At 38.1% G+C, this 22,084-nt stretch overlaps 1 protein-coding gene and 2 long non-coding RNA genes across 4 annotated transcripts in view; all 3 read left to right on the top strand.

The window, feature by feature from the left end:
• The window catches only part of LOC139135738 (uncharacterized), a 429,492-nt gene that overhangs the window by 63,555 nt on the left and 343,853 nt on the right, over positions 1–22,084 (top strand). The gene's annotated exons all lie outside the window — the stretch shown is intronic.
• On the top strand, positions 9,335–12,731 carry LOC139135668 (uncharacterized). Of its 2 annotated transcripts, XR_011553018.1 has the most exons (5): positions 9,335–9,920; positions 10,554–10,740; positions 11,274–11,341; positions 12,150–12,441; positions 12,607–12,667. XR_011553018.1 is itself a non-coding variant. In XM_070703220.1 (4 exons), the coding sequence occupies exons 1-4, from the start codon at positions 9,434–9,436 to the stop codon at positions 12,633–12,635; spliced, it is 771 nt and encodes a 256-aa protein (XP_070559321.1). In that variant the 5' UTR covers positions 9,336–9,433; the 3' UTR covers positions 12,636–12,731. The 2 variants fall into 2 exon arrangements, 1 of the variants encoding a protein (XP_070559321.1); XM_070703220.1 differs by lacking the exon at positions 12,150–12,441 and having other exon boundaries at positions 9,336–9,920; positions 12,607–12,731.
• On the top strand, positions 13,413–21,708 carry LOC139135674 (uncharacterized). Its single transcript, XR_011553019.1, has 4 exons — positions 13,413–13,858; positions 17,045–17,167; positions 18,679–18,748; positions 20,992–21,708. It is a non-coding gene; the product is annotated as an uncharacterized lncRNA (long non-coding RNA).

The following is a 22,084-nucleotide window of genomic DNA, read 5'->3' on the forward strand; positions in this document are numbered from 1 at the left end:
TTACTAGCAATAAAATAACAAATTAATGTCGATTGTTCACATAACTGCTGTTGTTTGAAAGCTACTTTCTGAAATTTCATCACATTTTGAGAACCAAGCAAGTAGGTGCTGATAATGCACTCAACATAGTTACTAAAATAACTTTAAAGATCATGAACTACACGATGGGGTCATTTTTATTTTTCCCATTCTCTTCACGAAGGATACCAGGTTTATTTATTTTTCCAACAGGCAAGATCTGTTTTCCTTTACGGAATTAACAAGTGAGATCAAAGAAATGTGTTAGTATACATGTTTTAGTATACATGGCCAACCCTGACAACACTTCATCATGAATTTGTTGAACTGCATGTATTTATTCACCTTCAAGTTATTATTTCTATGGTCAATAATCTTGCAGGGTTTATGTGTGACCACTTGGTAGTTGATTGCTTTGATACCTGTCATTTCTCTCTATTGTACATATCTATTGGATGAATATAAGCACCCAAGGATGATGCAGGTAAGTTCATGTCAATACTTATTTGTAAACTTTGTTATTTAATACTCTGTCAAATTCTATATCCAAGATTACGCCCTATAATTATGTATATGTTTATATAGATTAATGAGAGTACAGTGAAGGCGTGAGTCCAAGCATGGGCATAATTTTGCATGCCTGTGATCTAAGAATGTGAAGTTTTTAACCACCAAAGGTTTCTAAGACTTAATTTGTTTTGACTGCAATGGTCTAATCGTATAGTTAATCACGTTGTCATATTTGAATATTTAGATATGCTAGATCAGAATGCATGACAGACAGACATCCATTTAGATGTATTTTGTTTTTACTTTAAAAAGTCAGATTTAAAAAGGATTTGCTAATCATTGATGTGAGAAGATACTACAAAATGGATAGGTGAAGTATTCTTATTTGCACTAAATGGTAAGTAGATTTTATCATTGTTCATTATATGAATTTACAATTTGAATTATGTTTTTATTAATTTTAAAATCAATTCATTTCTTAATTAATTTTCAGTTTTTGCATACAAACTGATAAGTGGGTTATGTAGTGTGTAGCTGCAGGTAGGATACCTAAATAGATGTAACAAGCATAACTATAGAATTTCGATATTCTGATTGTGAGTAATCAGTTACTTGACATACAAAGAGACTTGACACCATCTCATAGAAAAATAAATAATCAAATAAGATTTTAATGTTCCTAGGTCACTTGCTATAGATGTCAATAATTATGGGGAAAGTATAGATACATATGTACATGAAAATTAATTTAGAAATCAGGACCAAGAAGAGTCCTCATGTAAAAACATAAGTATCATCAGTCTTGCTTCATTTTCATTTATTTTTGTGACAGGAATAAGAGCATCTCAAGATTGCAAAGGATAGCCACGTTAATGTGTAAATTTCATAAACCTAATGATGGGCTGAAGACTTTTGTGGAAACATTTCAATTCTATTCCATCTATTTAGCATATTTTAATGCTTCACCTAGATGTATGCCAAACTCATGTGTATTGTACAACAGTTAGCGATCTAAAAGTATATTTTGTTGTACTTTGATATGAATTAAAGTACTGCAACATTCTATCTACAAGCTCTCTTGTTTTTTGACAGTATAATACAATAGCACCAACATTCTCCTATTTGTGGCTATCGAAAAGGACAATATGATCATCTGGGCTCGCTAATAGTAAAGTGGACTTTCCTTGTAAAATAAAGATACCAGCTGATTTGGTTGGCGAGGTCAACAACAAGTAATAAAGTGTTTGGGAAACAGAATAATTATCTGGAATGTCAATGTGAACAGCAATGTCTGGCCTTATTTTTTGTATACAGAGATATGCAAGTACATTTTCTGCATCTGCGACTGATGGGTTTCTGCCCTGTTCAGTAACATACAAATCACACACCCTGTTTCCTTCTCATAGTGATGTTAGGATGGTATCCATCCATGCTGTTAGTAAGTAGTGATGGAGTGTCTGATTGTTTATGTGATGCCAGGGTGAGTTGCCCTGTATCAAACAAATCAATGTGCATGCATTGCTTCCAATGCGACTATCAATAGTTGATTGTGATATTCATTGAGGGAGAGCCCACAGTTTGGCTTCTCCTTCAGAGTATAGAAGAAGACTTTGGTGTATGTTATAATTGGTAGCCATATTGTTACTTTACTGTGTATTGTGTTCAGCTCTGTCCTGTAAGAGCTGTGGACATGAAATTCTACCTCTTGTTGTCTTTGCATGCACTGTCTGCATACAATGAGTACATTGCCGGTTAGTTGTTTGGCACTGTGTATGTTGTTGTGTGCAGTGAACTTGTTTTGGTTGTTGTACAGTGGGGTATTGGTCTACTTGTCTTTTGAGGTTTTTTTGAAGTTTGATGAATCACAGTATGTTTTGTATGGTGTAGGAAATGTGGGGTCTTCGTCTGTTATGTCAGGTTCATGAGTATTTGACGACTGTGGCTGATGTTTTGTTAGTTGCAGAAGATCTTGGTTAAAATTTTCACAGAGTTTCTGGACATTTTCTAATAGTAAAGGGGTGCACACCAGAAAGAGATAGGCACTCTTGATGACAGCTGTGTCCGCAAGGCAATACACGTAACTCTGCAGACATGGCCTCAGCCACTAAACATGAAGAAAATCACATCTCAGGCTTTGATTTGGAATATTTGCTAGATCGAAAATGAAATCAAGTGGTAAGCACTTATTCGTTATTTCAACCTGCAAAGTTGGTATTTCGTATTTTAGCCTTGCAGCTGTAGATTGACTGACAACAGTTGACTGTCCACAATTCTCAGCAACACTCTTGAATAGCTGGACCAGATATTCTACTGTTTTGCCAGCTACAATGGTTTAGTCGTGTGTTGTTGTTCCTCTGCCATACCCATGTAGGAAGTGGAGAGGATAGTCTGTATTAAGTCTGGAAAGAGCAAGACTCTGAGGTGTTTTAGTAATCATATCTACTGATGTTTGTGGTTGTTTGTGACTACGTAGAAGGGATGCCAGATTTCAATTTTTTTTCTCAGTAAGAATAGATGGATCGCTGTCGTAAAGTTCACAGAGATCAGGAATATTGTCAGTCGTACTTGTTCTTCCGAGATGTGTTTGAGACAAAGATATTCAGGATCTTCACAGGGTTTAAAGTGAGAGGGCATCAGGTGACGCACAAGTTGCCAACCAGTGATTGCAGCAATTGTGACAAGAGAAGAGCAGTATAGTTTGGGGTTTTGTGCCAGTTTGCCACCAAAGACAAAAGAATACAAATGACTGTAGAAGAAGTGACAGAGTTGGACATGGTCATCATAGAGGTTAATAGAGACATGGAATGGACCTTGAATCGGAATTATGCTGTGTGGTAGTTTGTTATGTGCAATGAGTTTCTTAGTAAAGTAGAAAGTCCTGGTGCAGCAGTCAAGAAGTCAGTAGAATATGAAGAAAGAGGTGGTGATGTGTTAAATATATTGGTGTACGCATTTAGGTAATCTTCCATTGAGTGAAGAGATTGTTGGAATTGGTTTATGGGATGGGTTTTATGCAGTGAGGCCAACTCTCTCTAATCCATCTGTTGATATACCCTGTAAGAAATATTTTAACGATGTTGTTAAAATGAATTCAACCAAAAAAAAAATTATGGCTATAAGAGAGATCATTGTGATAGACTGAAAGATTCAAGTTATGCTTGGAGTGTTCCTAAAAAGTTAAAGTTTGGTAGAACCTCATAAAAAACATAGCATTGCACAAGATAAGGCGAAATTGCTGCTTTGTCGTATTGTCAATAACAACTCTGATTAGCCCGTTGATAATGCATAAGTTTTGCTTACGTAATAGTCACTGATGATCCTCATTTGGCAACAAGCCAAACTTAAATTTTTAAGGAATTGAAAAGAAAAAAGTCATTCACAATATAAAGACCATTTGTGTATTTCTATAAACAGCTTAGGTAAAAATACAACACGCACTTTTTCGATATCATGGCTATATTTGATTCTCCAGTACAAAACCGTAGATGTGCTACATTTTACATTGTAATTACTAGTGTGTTGCTGAATCAACTCAGCAATACATACCTGAACTGTGCCAATGATTTGTTGAGCATTTCGCTATTGGTAGTGTGCATTTACTCTGGGAGAGAAGCCATGAAGAGTTTGCTATATTACTTCATGGCATGTTCCATGGTGGCTGTAATATCAGCTAGCCCTATCCCCCATGCCATTCTCTGGGTCCGCCACTTGTATTCACCATGACCACTCGATGGATGGCTTCACATGTATTCAGTGCTAATATGGTGGGGTGTATATCAGCCAAAGATGTTGCCATCTTAGTAACCTTGAAAGTTTGTAAGTTTGTTGCCTGGCGAATTGTCTGAATGTTGGTAAAGTCATCAAGGAGATGGATAACAAGGTGTCTGCTCTGCAATAAAATATATATACCCAAATGCTGGTGTTATTACATAGAAATCACAGGGAAGAAAAATCAAAAAATCCTCCCTTTCAGTCCCACAATATTTTTAAGTCCCTCAAGGTGCCGACATTTTTACAAGTTCCTCCTCAGTTCTGCCTCCCCTAACAGGTGAGGTATCAGTCCTATAATCATGTGTTCAGAACTTCTTGCTCACTTCCGAAGCTTCGCCATAGTAACATTTTTAGGGTTGTACCCACAACACAACAAAACACAAAACAATATGAATTGATGTAACTAGTAACATGTCTAAAATCAGTGCTATACATTTAGAAATATTCTATACCTCTTGCTTTTTTCAGTAATAAAGATACTGTTGAAGAATTCCCTGCAGCAGTCTTTGATCTGTGCAGTGTGATAGTGTTTGGTACCGCTCTGAATCCCATGAGAGAACAAGCCATCAAGCTATCATATGAGACGTCATGCTGGGGGAGATTCAGACCACAATCTTTCTGCAGTTGATTTGTTTTCTGAGATCTGATAAAGGTAAGTGAAAGGATATTCTGATATTAAGAAAATATGCATATTGACTGATCATGAGGGTAACAGCATGGCTGACTGCATGAGGAAATGTGAGTAACTCCAAAATGACATGTTTAAAAAAATTGCCTCAGCAAACATACCATTTTGGGCATTTCACTGACCTGAATGTAGACAGACATCATGCTGTTACTAAGATATGTCATGTCAATATGTGTTTGCAATACAAGACATGTAATTAATCTTTGGTGTATGGGTATGACCACAAATCAAATGAGTAACTTAATATTATGTGTTTAAATGCACAGGTAACGTCCGTTTTCTGACCTTTTACCTGATCAGATGAAAGTTGGAAATTGTAAATGAATGCTGCACCCATTGCATCCCATGTGAAAATGATTTTACCTATTTCCAATCATAACACAGAAAATATAATAACCACTTTTGTGTGTGTGATATGACTGAGTGTGTGATTAGCAGATTTCCTGCAGTACCATACGAAACCTCAGCAGTATCATCATGAAAATGTAAAAATGCATCGACAACCATATAAAGGTTTGTGATCAATTCAACTTATATTTGACTACACTGGCATGTAGAAGTTCACATCAAAACTGGTCTAGAATTGACAGTTTTCCCCCATCACAGATGGCAGTCTGGTTTATCAACAACTAGGTATGAATGAATGCAATGTAACAACCATCAATACATCATACTAATAAGAAAAAAAATACATGTGCATTTTGAGACAAGCTTGATCTAAGCAAGAATATGTAGTGCTGCGGTAGACTTTTGTATGATAACTGCAGCTCTCTCAAGAGAGAGTCTTAAATTAACTTAATTCAACCTTTTCATTGAATAACGTCATATGCCTCTTCAAATAATGACTGACATGGGGTACCTATGGAGAGTTTAAGGAGAAAGAGAGTTTCAGGAAATCGAGAAGCAAAATATGTTGTAAATGAAAAGTGTTCATGGCTCAATCATAGCGTTATGTATGTAAATATCATCAAACTTTATCTTTTCTTTTTTCGCACTTTTACAGATTCCCATGGAAACATGGAATTTGAAATGAAGGAAATAGACTGTTTGTCAGCAATAACTTCATCTCCAATTATCTCTTTGACCCTCTCATAACATCTGGTGCAAATGTATGCGCTGGTTTTGTAGTTAGCTGTGGTGCATCCAATTTTGTCGAACTCTCTGTAGTGTCTCCGTGGTAGTAAAACAAACGAGGAGGAATGTAGTTTTGATTTTATGTTTGAAAAACTATTCGTCCAAAAATAGATCTTGTTCGAGGTGCGTGTGCACACACTGGAAGCGACATGTCGAGGTATAGCTGTGATATCGCAGCAGTATATGTATCTAACTCGCTCAGGTCACTAGGGTCATCGCCACAGTTACAGTGGCGATGACACCAATGACCCGAGCGCGTTGGATATACGCCACAAGTACCGCCGCGATATCACAGCTAGTCGAGGTGTTGCACTATTAGCTCGTAGTACATGCAGACAACAAATACTTACATGACGTTATACGTTTTGGTGTCGAGCGATGTTTTAAAGTCACAAATTTTAAAAGACTAATTGCTAACGACAACATATCGTAGAGTTCGTGCCATTCGTGCCGTTCATCACCATTACATCCACAGATATTCTATCACTTCTGGAATGTCAAATGTAATTTAATAGACAACAAACGCTCGTCAGAAAAAAATGCGGGTGGGGTAAACAAAAGGTCAGCATTTTGGCTATTCATAAGCAAATTTATTGGGCGAAGGCTGTCACGTCCGTTAGTCCACAAATCTCGCATAATGCGAGAGTTTAAAGCCCCCACTCAATTATCAGATTTATCTAATATAAATATTATTTACTTGATAAAATATTCAATGGAAAACAAAAGAATGACAAACTGTTAATGGGCTGTTGACACATTCGCTAATGCGAGAACCTGGGATTGAGAAGGGCGCCTTTAAAGTCTCGCGAGACTTGTGGACTATAAATTTGGGAGTTTGTCCATGCATAGATGGCCCCCGAGGAACCCCTGAACCCCAAGGACCCCGTGGCTCAGTGAGAATATACAACATCAACGCAAAACACTTTGGGTGGCGCCTATCGACACGATCATCGTGTGAATAGACAAAAAAAATGCTTACCATGGATGATAAGGAGTGGGACGACTTGTTTTTAACCAATTCTGAGTTGGATGAGGTGTTTGGGTGGGCTGACCAGTACTTTGATTATACCCTAAGTGATACATATTTCTTTTTAATTTTTTCGAAATTTTCTCACAGTCCATCATAGTTATGTATATCTCATATCGTTTCTGAATGTTTTTTTACCTCTACAGAATGCATCGACTTTGCAGCCATGCTAAGGTACAGCCAATCGTTAACCCCTGTATGCTCAACAGAATGACGATCTTAATGTGAGTACCTTTATATATTGATTTGAAGCAAGTACGTGCTCTAAGTCTCCTACCCCCTTGCTCCTACCCAATACGCTTCAAAAACAAGTTAGCTACGTTCACCGGAGAGGGGAAAAACATACATTTGAAGTTGCTGAGGTTGGATAGCAAAGTCGGAGCACGTACACAGCTAATGACATGTCTGGTGCATGCACTCTCTGACTGGGTCTGTCTGTCACAGTTCACGCCGATGACCTGTTTATGTTACTTGCTACGTAATCACAAACAGTCAAAGGTTTCCTATGCTTAGTGTAAGGCAGGCCTGACCTATTGGAGTAATTAGGTCATGTATTTGGGTCATGATCAAAAGATGTTGAAACAGTGTAGCAAATGTTTGATTGACAGTCTCAGGTTGCCTTGTGAGTCAAATGGAATTTTTTTTTACATTTTGCTATAAATAACCGGCGACCGGCCGCGGGGCAGTAGAATGTATGCAAAAAAAAAAAGAAAGAAAAAAAGTCAAAGTGAGTTTGAAACCCGTAGGCAGTTGTAAAAATAAAATCATCATTTCTCAGGGAATGTATGTCTTTATGTGTTTTTTTATTTCCTTTCCTCTGCATAATGAGTCGACTTTGCAGCTCTCCAGAGAAACAACTCCCGTTCAATGCGATCGGCAACAACCGATACCGGGATCCCGCGAAATTGTGATCCTGATTCTGTAAGTAATAATTTACAATTTAATATTTGTCATAGGCCCTGTGATATTTTTTTCCACTTGAAAAAATGTATTGTTCATTGGAGAGGGAAAACAGGACTCAAATTCAACATTGCCGAGGTTGGAATTTCTCCTCAGTAACTAATTTCCAAACATGTAAACAATGCGTGTAATGCTAGGTGCATGCACTCTCTGTCCGTGTGAGTCACTGTTTGTGTCATTAGCTGGGTGCGTGATCAATGCAATCGACGGCTGAGATCGTTATCAAAAGATGTAGAAACAATGTACGAGTTGTTTTGCTGGGTGAAAATGTCTGCGCGCCCTTTGTTGTATAGTCTGCTAACTGCTCTCCACCACCCCAGCCGAGCAGCAAAGAAAAAAAAACGGGTGTAAACAAATAAATGATAAAAAGGTCAAAGTGAACTTTGAAATCTGTAATTGAAAACATGACCTAAGTCAGTGATCACGTCCTCTGCGGATAAGTGTGTTTTATATATTTTACATTCTTTTCTCTGCATAATGGGCTGACTTCATAGCTCCAAAGAGCAACTCAAAATCAGCAACCCATGTCTCATCGGCCGTACGGGACTGTGATGTGAGTAATATTTATGATGTACTATGTGTCATGAGACTTATGATGTACTATTTGGCTGAGATTTCCCCCATTCAAAATGAAATTAGATGTTCATTAAAGGGACAAAGAACGAAATTTAAAACTCGCTGAGGCCATAAAGTAGGATAGCATTTGTAGCCGTTGCCTTGCTCAGAAATTGTAAACAATAGGTGACTTGCAAGGTGCATGCACTTTCTGGTCGTGTGAGTTAGCTCAATGCGTGATCGATGCAGTCGACTGAATAAGGTCAACGATCCTTCCTTTGTACTCGTCACAACCGTTTGCACACACTCCAAACAGTGGCGGCGCTCTCACTTCCGTTTCACTTCTGCTCCCGCTTTCACCACTGCCACCGGTGACAAAAATGTGGTGATTTACCGCATTTTTACGAACTTCGCTTGATTGCAAATTTCAATAATGTCATGCTCTATATGGCTGTATTTAATTTCAAAGTCAAAGAATAAAGTATAAAAGATGTCTTTATGTTGGTTTTTGTCGTATATTTGCGAAAATCGTTGGACCTACTTTTCGTGGGTGAATGTGTCTGATACAATAACGTGAGTGAAGGGTGGCACCGAAGCAGACAACACTTACGGCACTTTCATTTTTCAACTTACCGCTTAAGGATAAGTACGCCGAATTCCAACGCGCACGCATTTCCGCGCATTGGACCCCTTAGCTCTACGTAAAATTGTGGTGTTTACCAGTCGGCCATAATAAAAGTTTCACCGAAGTGCAGCTAGCTACAGCCAACATGAACAGATCTCGTTGGGGTGGAAAATTTTGCTCGAAAACAGAGTTGAAACGACGCAAAAATGTTTCCAAGGCGACCATTGAGCGGTTTGAGAAGATTTCAGTTGATTCACATTCACCAGCGAGAAATGTGGGAACATCGACGTCAGATGCTCGTGCACCCATTTGGTCTTCGCCACGCGACGCCGACGATACTCAATGCGAACCCTTGATTCCTCCAACTAATCAGCAAATACCGTGGTATGAAGGCGTTAGACTGGTGAATTTGGGAGTGCTTGCAAGAGGATTAGATGCTTGCAATGTTTGCCATGAACACCTGCGTCTGACACAGTGTCAATCTGAAACCAAGTACGGCGGTGGCAGCGTACTCCATATACCCTGTGACCAATGCGGTTCTATAAATAATGTATATACGAGTAAAACCCATCGGAAAGTTGAGCTGAGCCGTGGTATGCAGGCTTTTGACGTCAACGCCAAAATTGCCACAGGTACGTGCCTATTTTGGTCATATTGAGATTACGTACGGTGAAACGTTGTAACATACGTTTTTACATATTTCATTTGTGTTCAGTGTGATAACAGCCCAGTACCACGCGCGAGACCACTACACAAAAAGTAAACATAGTCGTCACATTTGGTTTTCTCTGTCGGTTGATCATTTCACCAGTGTCCTATTAGATCTGTCACCACTTACAGTTTCTGAAAATTTGTTATTCTTAGTGAACAAGCTGAGGTTCATACAATGTAACTGCAATTATTATTATCCCGTTGGGGTTGTTTTGACCGTGGCATGGCGCTCATTACTTCCGTATACGCGTATTAGATAGGAAAGCCACGGTCAAAACAGTCGCTGTGGGCTCAGAAAATGAAAATGACTACAATATTTCCACTTCCCCATTTCTTTTTCATCTCCCGTTTCGTAGTTATTGCTGCTAAAATATATTTTGTGTATGCACAATAACCTAACATATACTTACTGTTTATTTTAAAATTTTAAGATAGATTTTCAAATTGAACTTGAACATTGAGATACATATACCAAAGGGGCCCTTCATGAAATTTTGCTAGTAAAATAACGTCTCATTTGTGTCCTTTTTTCCTCTTTTTTATCATTTTTATAGGTATGATCACCGCAGGGATTGGAGAACGTCATCTCAATCAGATGCTGTCATCAATTTCTGTACCAACCATACATCATAAGACATTAAAACGCAAAGAGAGAGAAGTTGGAGAATCAATTTTGAAAGTTGCAAACCAGTCATGTAAACAAGCTATATCAGATGAGATGTGTGCATCAAAGAAACCAAGGTAGGAATGTTTGATATCCAAGTCATTGTTTTATATTTCATCAATAATCCACAATTATTACCCAGAAGAGGTTGGATTTATACAAGATTTGGGTTTAGTTGGTGACATATAGCAGTAGCCCAGGCGATATTTGAGTATTGTTTGTAACTTTTCCCAATTCAAGTTTGGTAATATGCCCAGGTGAATATTTTTAATCAAATGTGTATGAATGGTGTTGGTATTTCTAAAAGTAACCAGTAAAATAACTGGGTGCCCTGACTAGTAACATTTAACAATAAACTAATCATGTGAGAGTTCTGATATGTGCATACGGAAGTTTTTCACAATTATTTTTCAGTTGAACCAGTTTTTAGCCACCATTTGGTACACAACTCGTTAAAATTTATCTCTTTCAGAAAGCATACCCTCTTTGTAACATTGTAATTCAACAAATAACAGCATACATTTTGTCATTGACAGTATGTTAAATATACTTATCATTTTTTTAAAGAAAAGTATATATTTTGTTGATGTAATATTATGTTTCTTTTTAGGATTGATGTGTCGTATGATGGAGGATGGCAAAAGAGGGGCAGTGGGAGAGAATATAAGAGTTTGTCAGGTGAATATCTGGGTACTTTTAAGTGTTATTACTAGTGCCATATTTTGATTTCATCAGTATATTACATATTACATATGTTGGTTAAATTCTAATGAGACATTTCATCAAAGCTCAGTTCTAAAAAGCAGAAAGGCTTTGCCAGACTTAGCAAACTACAGGTTAGCCTGGCTATTTTCATTGTGACTAGTCATGACATTCAGTGAAAAAGCTCTGAAGTATTACTAATGAATGGTTTGAAAACTGTAAGTGATCTAGTTTAATTTTTTTTTCATTAATACAGTGAGCTTTTGTATTTGTACATAGGGCATGGTACACTGATAGGTAGACAGACAGGAAAGGTCTTGGCATATAGCACAAGGTGTAAGCAATGCAGAGTGTGTGACTGTGCTAGGAAGGCAGGAAAGAAAGTCAGGAAACATCAATGTCATAGAAACTGGGCAGGTAGTGCCAGGGCCATGGAAGCAAGTATAGCTGTAGAAACAGTAAAACAAGTAGAGGAGATGGTTAAAATTGATAGTGTGACTATGGATGATGATAGTACTACAATAGCTAAACTACACACAGAAGTTAGAGAAGATATAGTAAAACACAAAGACAATAACCATTTAAAGAAAGGTTTTGCAGACAAGCTTTATAAATTAAAAGCAGAAAAATCCTATGGTCAGCTGTCAACAAAAGTTATATGCTATCTACAGAAGTGTTTCAGTTATGCCTTGAGTCAAAACAGTAGTAGTGCAAGTGATCTGGAAAAGAACCTCAAAGCAATTGTTCCCCATGCATTTGGTGACCATGTTTACTGTGATTCAAGGTGGTGCCAATTCATGAAGGATCCAGCTCAGTACAAGCATAGAAGCCTCCCATATGGTAAAGACTTGTGTGGTGAAGATCTTCGGAAGGACTTAGACAGAGTCTTGAATGTGTACATTGTGAACTCTAGTGATCTTGTCAGAATTGGTTCATCACAAGGGAATGAAAGTTTAAATATGGTTATTGCTTCAAAAGCTCCAAAGGCAAAACACTACAGTGGATCAAACAGCTTTAATTTCCGAGTGGCAGCAGCAGTTGCACAGAAGAATTTAGGGCACACTTACGTTAGTCAGGTTGGTACAATAAAAGTATAGAGTGAAAAAACAAGTTAGCAAAATCAAAGTACACACCCGGAAGCCACATCATTGAGATCATGAAGAAAGATGCAATAGAGACAATGTTTCCCTTGAATCAACTGCATCTCGTTTTCATAACTCATTGTTTCTTCTTGATTGCAGGTTCACAAAGAAAATTTACTATCACCTAGTAGAACATGCCAAATTTATGGTGCCAAATTGGATAGGAAAACTCCAAAAGTGAATGACAGAGCTAAGACTAAAAAGGAAAGTTAGAGAGACTCCAGGTATGTTGACAATGAAAGTTACAAAATAAAACAAGAAGGATGCCACTAGCACAGACCATAAAATGTGTAAAGATATATTGAATGAAGTGATTTATTTTGACATGAACCTATGGATCTGACATGATTCATCAATGCTCATAAATATAGGCAGGCCTAAACACACAAAAATTCACACATACATACATACATACCGGTACATACATGCATACATACATTCATTGAAAATAGATACACACACACTCTTACACATACATAATATTATATTCACTGGAAATTGATCCCGTGTTTGAACCACTAATGTTGATAAGTATCTCAGTTCTTACCATGGCATGTTCAATTGTGTTTCTTATCTACTTAAGCGAAAAGAGAAAAGAGCCAGAAGACGGCAGCCACTGAAGTACGACAAGGGAGTACGTATGAAAAGGGTGTTGGGTTGTCCATGTCATCAGAGCAATGCAGGAATGAGATTCCGGAGCCTGTCTTACCACCTGATTCTGTATCACTGTCTGAAGGATCATATACTCCTGTCGTCTTTGATATAGAAACTACATCAGCATGTGAGTACCATGTGTAATATGACATAAGTCCACAACCTCAGCATGCAATCTGCACCCGCACTTCAAAGCAAAGCAAGTGAAGGTACAGCAGAATACACATACATGTATCACTTGTGACTGTTGGTGCAAAGTGAGTTCATATTGTATCAGCACCCCAGTTCTTTCATTTTGAGTTTTATTGCAACCCTAATATTGCAATTATTGCATGATATGAGGCACGATTCATTTATGCAAATGAGATTTTGGGTAGCGAAGGGTAGCGGAGGTAGCGGACCATAATTTCAAAGTTTCATCTATTTTCATCTACTTAGCAATTGTTTAAAAATATAGTAATTGCTAAATGTCAAACAATTACACCAAACTAGCAACCTTTAACGTGTCAATCACCTCAACACGGCACGCACTACATTCTGAGCTCGTATGGTTATGTCTGCCATGTGTGAGTAACTAGTGCAAACAACTTCAGCCAGCGGGATCGACTGTACAGCCACGGTCCCGGAGAGACGTGGTACATCTACCGAACACTAACTACGTTCCTGGTTTTCGTTCAAGTTAGAGAAGGATATAGTGGTAAGTGCCCACTGCTTTGTATTCCTATATGACACTATGCGGCTGTTATGAAGCTATAACCTTTCCCCATTTTTGTCGCGGGTGACTTGTGAGCTGCAGCGGCTTCTACAAGTCACTCGACCCTAGGCCCCTGACCGTCTCGACCACTTCGGTATGAATGAAACTTGTATCATTATCATCTCGAAATTATGTCCTCAGAGTTTTCGATGCTAATAGCACTTTGAAAGACTTTAGTTGAATCTTGTAACGTCTGGAACGCACCTGAATGGGCTCGACAGATACATTGTATGCGGTGGGACGCCGGGAACACACAGCACGGTATTCAGGGCACAGTGTGTGGTTAACACAGCGGCCGCCGTTTTGCATACCACGGCGGCCGCTATGTAATTCTTGATGCAGGGCCAGGCCGGGCCGAATAAAAAAGAGGTCGGCCAGTTGCGAGTTCGGCCAGTAGGAGTATGGTTATATGATGAGACTACAGTGTTCTTCTATTTTCTAGGTCTCGCTAAAATTATAATGTGAAAGCGATGTCAATGTCATTCAAGAGCGCGATGTTTGCAAACTTCCTTCCCCATGCCATGGAGGTTACCTCGCTTCAACGCTAACTACAGGATGAAATCGGCTGCGCAGTGTATGTGGTACATCGTGTTTTGCTTTCCATTAAAAAAACTTAAAACCTACGATTTACTACCATAAAAACCATAGCAAAAAACGTTATTCATCCAACGATCAACGATTAAGTCATTGTTACTGCTTGCTGCGAAAACGAGCCCTGCCAGTCCTTGGCATGTTCTTTTGGGAATGACCAAGCTACAACGAGTGGCAAAGGCTACCGATTCGCAGCAATGTTTAACTGCCAATTTGTACCTTTCGATCGTACGCCCTACCCGCGATCTGCTGAAAGGCTGAGGGCCACCAATGTGTTTGTCAGAGTGGAACGACTTTTCGTTGTTTACTGAATGTTCAACAAAATAACATCATAACATCACTGTTGAATGTGAAGAGAAAATGTACCCAATCATATAAATGTAAGTGGCCGACCTCTCCCACTGGCCGAGTTGGTCGGCGCGGGCACTGGCTGAGCTCGCAACTGGCAGACGGCCGGTCGCAGTCCTAGCCCAGCGTACGACGCTGTTTGTTCCCGGCCTTATACGGCCTCCCCGGTCCGTATAACTCTGGGGACACACAGCATTGTACACAGGGCTAGGGCGGGTCTATCAAAGTCACCAAACTCTACGAACAGCTGTCTGCGCGCTGCGCTTGGTCGTAAAAGTGTCTGAGCTCTGCATTTGTGTATCGAAACAGCTAAATTGTTTGTTCAGAAGCCAATTTTCCCAGGAAAGATGCATGATATATTCAGTAAAACGTCATGAAACAAGAAAGATATGACAAGGTAGAGGTGAGGCACAGTTAGCGACAAGAGAGTGTTGGGGTCGAAACGGACAGGTGTCGAGGTGACTTACTCCGAGCCCGGGACTCGACTCAGTCCTACTGCAGCTAACATTATGAGCTCTGTCTCCAAAAATCTCTAATCTTTCAGTGGAAGCGCAAACCGTTCGCGTCTGGGCCATGTCAAACATGTGCTTCCAAAGGAAATCTGGAGATATTTTGAGACAGAGCTCACTCTTCTTTTGTTCAGTTGTCCCTTGGTCCTTCGCTATGACCCTTCGTTTAGCCCTTTCCCAGTGAATGTATGCCTTTACCATTGGCGTCACATTGCCTTTGATTGTGCATTCAAATCCAGCTTAGAATACCTAGGCCAGTCCAAACATTCAATAATTGTTGTATCTTAAGGAATGCTCTTTTTAAGATGCTCTTTCCCTATATATTTCCTCTTTGTCTACATATATTTGAAGTTTTTCTATGGGCGTGGGTGAAAGAGATTTTATTATATTATATCATCAAGTGAAGTAAGAATACTTAGATTATGTGTTAATATTATAGTGTTCTTGGGAGTTTGAAACTAAGTCTTGGCTTATAAATATAAAGTTCACGAGCATATCCTTTGGGAAAAAATTAATCAGAAAGTCAGCCATGCTGAAGGGGTAAGCCTAATTTATGTTTCACATTCCATAATCATGTACAAGTTCCCATGTCTTATGGTTTGCGATTCACTCAGAATTTAATTCAGATGCGTGTCTGACTTTGCTGAGAATAAAATCTACATGGAAGCATGAACAATCTTTATTTCCTGGCATGCTGTACTATCCATACATTTTCAAGATTTCAGTGTGTTAACGCTCATGGCATGTTTCAATTCCCAATAACAATCAAAAGCTATGTTTCTTGTACCAAACTAAACTAAGGGAGACTTCAGTGATTATGAGCAATGGGTTGGGGGTTGATTGGTATGCATGAGATTCAAGGAGACACTCAAATCCTTTTTTTTCTCAATTCTGCCCTCCCCAAAGCCTGTGTTCTTAAATTAAATAAGACTCTCCTCTTCTTAACCTCAAGATGACAAATTCACTGACATATATATTGGTAAAAAGCAATTCTGTTTACAAATTAAAACAATAAATCTTGATATTGCAAAATCAGTGGTCTCGACTGATTGAAAAAATTGTGCTGCATCTTTTTCATATGTTAGCGTAACACTAGCGTATTATTTGCATGAAATTTGAGTACCCGACACAGCTTTCCTAAATATGTCACTCCACACAGTAGACATGATGATCACATGATAAATACACTCTCAAAAAGCAATCGAGAATACTACATGGAACTTCACTGTGTATCAAGTGAAGTTACATGTAGCATAAAGCCGGTCAGTTTTCTAGAAAAAAATGTCCTTTGAAGTTGAAACACTTCGTAAGAGTATTGACAATGATAAATACTGAAAGGTTTAAAACTACAGAGTTGAAAGAAGAGTCACATCCCAAAGTGGCCTTACATGTCTTATACAGTATTTTGTTACATGTTTTGTAAGTGGGTAATTCCAGCACGCTGCCACATTTAATGGGCCTGTGGAGAACTGTGATTATAAAATACAATTTTATACTCTTTTAATGGGGTCCAGTAGCTAAATTAGTGACAGAAGTTGCAGTTTAGGGCTTCATCAACTTGATTTATTTTGAATCATGGGGGGAAAAAGTGCCAAGGTTGTAGAAGTGGTGATAAAGACTTAGAGTCACAAGCTTTCATTTTGAACTCACTTCGGTGTGTATGTGATTTGTTCTTTTAAAGCTATAGGAGTTGGGTGAAGATGTTGTCATGGATACCTGTCCTAGGACACTACCATGGATCCCAGTCCTGAGGTCGCTGTCATGAATTTCTGTCCCAAGGATGTTGATCATAAAAGTGATAATTGTAAGTTATGAATAATTTTCCTAATGCAGTATAAATATATGCCAGATAGACTAACTTAGATGGTATCATGCACCTAGAAGTCATGTTATCATGGTACAAATACTGGGCAACAGTATGTGTGTACATATAGGAATAAATATGACCATTTTATGCATTTGTTGTTGTTACTTCCTTGTTTTGTCGTAGTTGAGCAAAGGCACTTCTGCAGTTGTGGACTCAAATAACCATTGGCTCATTTGCATATCAACCAATCCGATCACTTCAAAAAAGATAAACAAGATCAAAATCAAACACTCACATGATGAACTACATGTATACTATGCATAAATTTCATTCCAAAGTATCACTTTGTTTGCTTTTCAATCTTTTAGGCCAAAAATGAAGTTGGTTTCTCATCATCAATATATTAATATAGACCAACTGCATCAACCTCCCTCCTAAAATATCAGGGGCTGTACGTGCCATATACATGTACCTGAAACTATCAATTGCCAAGAAAAATTGCAAACATGATAGCGCGTGCACGTTTGGTAAATAAACTTTTTCCCGGTGCCTGGGATTTTTTTTTTTTTTTTTTTTTTATTTAGTCCATCATCCAACGGGCGCTAGCCCATTTACAGGATTAGGTACCCATAACCCACTACCCCAATGGAGCACTTAGGAGTAAAGTGCCTTGCTCAAGGGCACAACACCGAGCTAGAGTCTCGAATTCACCGTCCTCCGACAGTGAATCCGCTACTCTGGATCTACCGGGACTTGAACCGGGTCTCGAACCCACCATCCTCCGATAGTGAGTCCGTTACCCTAACCACTAGTCCACGGATTCATCAACTGTCTCAGAATGCTGCACATGCTCTTGTTCTTGCATCTTGCAAATTTCTTGGGGGCATGGTGCTCACAACATGAAATTGATAGACTGGAAGATCAGGCTTCATTAAAGTCTAGAGTGTTTTAACTGAAGGATATTTGGCATTGTAAGTAGATCAAGTCTCCCGTTCAGTCATTTGAAAATATGAGAATGAAAGTTACTTTGTTTTTAAAAGCTTCTCATTTTTCGCCTTCTTTTTCCTCTATCATGATTTGGGAATATTCTCCTTGTTAATTGTTTTTTTTACATAAAAGGTAGTAAAACTTGTGAAGCAAAACATGTCCCATACATTGCATTTTAACATAGACTTGAAGATTTGAAGGTCCCTGAAGACAGAGATACTGTACACATGATTTTCAGACTAAAGCTGTTACAACATATAAAGCCAAGTGGTTGAAAATACATATAGTTATGGCTCAATACTGCGTTTTACTGACTCTGCAGGTGGGAAAGTGATACTGTCTGGCAGGTGTTCCCAAGTCATGATTGAGTAGTGCTCATAAGTTATCTCTTCTTCTGCAATGTCAAATACAGACATTCTGCATTTCTAAGATGGATATTGAGTTACATGACTGCAGGTAAAAATATTTAGTTTTGCTAAATGATTTATACATGGTGTATGCTATTTTTGCTTTGCTTCAAGGGAAAAGATGCAAAGGAAAAGAAAGCACCATGTTCTTCTGAAAATGGGAAAGAGAAGCCATATAAAACTGGTCAGTGAATTGTTAATGATATACTGACGCCTTGCCAGTGTACTGAGTGGTTGTAAGGACAACACAGTACATGTACATGTGTTTGCCTGTTAAGTTGTGAGTTACCTGAAATTAAATAATTTCCTTTAATTCTTAAGTTAGGGGGAAATTATTTTGGCAACTTGCAGTCATTAGGGCCTACAGCCAGTCAGTATGTTTCTAGATATAGACCTCATTTATGCACACTAGAGGGACACAGTACAATAAATTACCCACAATACTCTTTGATTTGTATCCTTGAAGGTAACTTTTCTAAAAACTTTTTCAGTTCTGCATGTAAGTACTAGTGTGCAGCATCAGAATAATTTTTAAATAATATCTAGTAAAAGTAGTTTAGATATTTCAGTGAAATTTTGAAAATAACCACTAAACAACCATAAATGTCACATTCTGCGGGTACTACAAATGCCATACTTTTTAGGTAGCAAGTTATGACAAACTGAAGGAGTCATTCTCTCAGAAATCTTAGCATGCAAACTTCTTTTGTCATTTTCATTGCAAAAAATCAATATCCTTTTGTTTCATAAAACAGGTGCAACTAGTCTCCCTACTTCCATCTCATTATTCTGTATGGCTGAGGACAATCTCTGGCAAATTTCACAAAATGCTATCTCCTCTCTCAATTATGCATAATTTTCCAAATTATTTAAAATGAGAATTGAGAGGAATGGTGTGCATAAAAGTACGTTTTCAAAATTTTGATAGATAGTCTGTGAATTTGTCTACACATGGGAGACATAGTAGACTTCACTCAAGTATCTCCGAGGATACAAATCGCAATGAATTATGGGAAATCTACAGTACTGTGAGGGATAAATGATCATCGATAGGGTTTCTTTGTTCCTCTCACTCATGGCAGCTTGGATGTGGCACTGATGTTGAAGTAATGGTGATATTAAACTGTGGAATTTTATTCTCCTTCCCAAGTTTTCTGCAGTAATACCTCTTCTTGACCTTTATCCTGTCCTTTCTTCCCTTTTAAGTGAGGTATAAACTGCTTTTGTGAAAAGATCTCCACCATCTCTGAGTCTGATCCTGTCACATCCGAGTTCCATTAGATATGTGTATAAATACATGTAGGTTGCATATATTCATATCATCAAAACCAGATTCTGTGGTATCCAGGGAAATTCAGTGAAACCATTTTTAAATTGACCATTTTTCAAAACAAACTATACAATCCAAGTTGACTGCAACCTATCTATTCAGAACAACTCTCAGACACTGTGTTTGTTCTCTCAGAACAGTAGCTGTAAGTTTTGATGATTTTATTATTAATTTTGTTCTCAATTGTACCAACTGTACTGTCTTCTTCTATTGCGAAAAGCACGTTGCATGTCCAGTGTTCAACTTGTGAAGACAGCATACATCATATATTAAATTGTGATTGTTAGCAAATTAATTTTAGTCCACACCAAAATTCACAGTGCACTTTGATTAGGTGAAAACTTGACATTTCAAGGGAGAAGAAAAGATAGTTAAGTTGGTACAAAAACAAAATATTTTTTTTAATCAGAAAAGTAACAGGTGTATTGTACTGTTTTAAACTTAAATTAGACTGTCTAACGATGTGTGTTTTTGTGATGTCTGTACAAATGTGTAGTTTATGTATTACAGCTAATCAAACCAGTCTCAAAGTGGCCTTTCAGTTAGGATGTAGTGGATGCTAAATGTAGCTTTTATCTATACTGTATTGCATTATTCAAGTTAAATGCCATAGAAACTATGTCAGTTAAACAAGTGATCTCCCTCCATTCAACCCCAGTGCTTCAAAATCTGAGACAGTACCACAGACTGCTTCGCTTTAACAAGGTATATCTGTGTGATTGTTTGCTTTGAATGGGATCTTTAAAACTGGTTCCTTTGTAAGAGTCATGCCATGGATTTTACTTGGGAGGGCTTAGGAAGGAATTATCATGGGTAGATAGAATATTAGACAATGTGAGGGGCTAATACTCAAGTGTAGGCTATCATTGAACAACACTAATTTTGATGCATGGCAGTATCTTGAATCCATATAATCATCTTTCTACCACCAGGCTCCATAGACAAACCATAGAATAAATACCACCTGGGAGAAAGAGGATGAAACAAACTGACATCCTGAGCATGTAATAAAGAGTTTAAAACAATGATCAAAGTTCAGTGTCCTCTTGTCTCTAATTTTTAAATTGTTCAATTTCTCATTTCTTACCTTTCCATAGGAAGCAAGCATGCTACATTCATGGATGAAAAGTGCCACTGACTGAGGCTGCGGAAGAAGCCATTGACAGGCATTTTTGTCACAGTAACAAAGTCTGAAGCTGAAAATTACCTAGTGCAGGGAAAAGTTTTGCACAACAGGGACTGGAAATAACTGAAATGCCATGTTAAAAGCTGAACCATAGCATTAGGAAAGCAAACATTTACAGGAGACTACAATTTCACATAGACTACTCCCAGGCAATGCAAATGCAGGATCATATTAATTATCACACTGGTATGATTAGTCCAACCCCATGTGGACTGCATCTTCATATAAATGATACATACATGTACAAAGGAGTAAAATTGATATGATGATGTAATTCTCACAAACTTAAATAGCTTTTTAATCCCTAGACACAAGGACAATGTATTTGAGCATACATATATGCAATGTTACTTTCTTTCTGATATTATCAAAATTTGCCAGCCATTATTATTTTTATGTCTGGAAATATTACTTTGGCAGGTGTGAACTGAGGAAAGTGCACCATGACCCACGTATGTCCAGTAATTTCTTCAAATGTGATAAGATCTGAAATGTCAATGTGATGGCCTGCTATCAGTTTCACTTTTTATCATGCAAAGGGCAATACAGAAAAACAGCAACTTTGTTGGTGATTTTGAGTCTTCTCACTGAATTGCAAGCACAAACATTGTGAATTTCAAATCTTTTTATCACATGCAAGAGGTCTCTATAGTTTCAATTAAAGCACCTATTTACCAATTTGAACTGTATCATCTTTTGTGAGTTCTTTTTCAGGGGGTGTCATAATGTTAGTTGCATTATGGGTGAACAAGTTCAACATCACCTTAGAGTTTGACGATGTTGAGTATTGTGACTTTAGATGGAAAAATGCCTTTACAGATATTTTCTTTGCATGTGTGTTTCATCTTTCATGTAGTGAGAACCGAGAATCAGTGCTATACAATATCTTCCTTTCACACTAATTTTGCTCCTAAAGCACAACACTTCTTACAGACTGCTTCATAAGTGAGATTTTAGCCTGCTGTCAATGACACAGAGCTTTATTCAGATAAGTGTCCTCAGTC

The sequence above is a fragment of the Ptychodera flava genome, chromosome 1 (genome assembly GCF_041260155.1).
Source record: "Ptychodera flava strain L36383 chromosome 1, AS_Pfla_20210202, whole genome shotgun sequence".
In the NCBI taxonomy this organism is placed as follows: domain Eukaryota; kingdom Metazoa; phylum Hemichordata; class Enteropneusta; family Ptychoderidae; genus Ptychodera; species Ptychodera flava.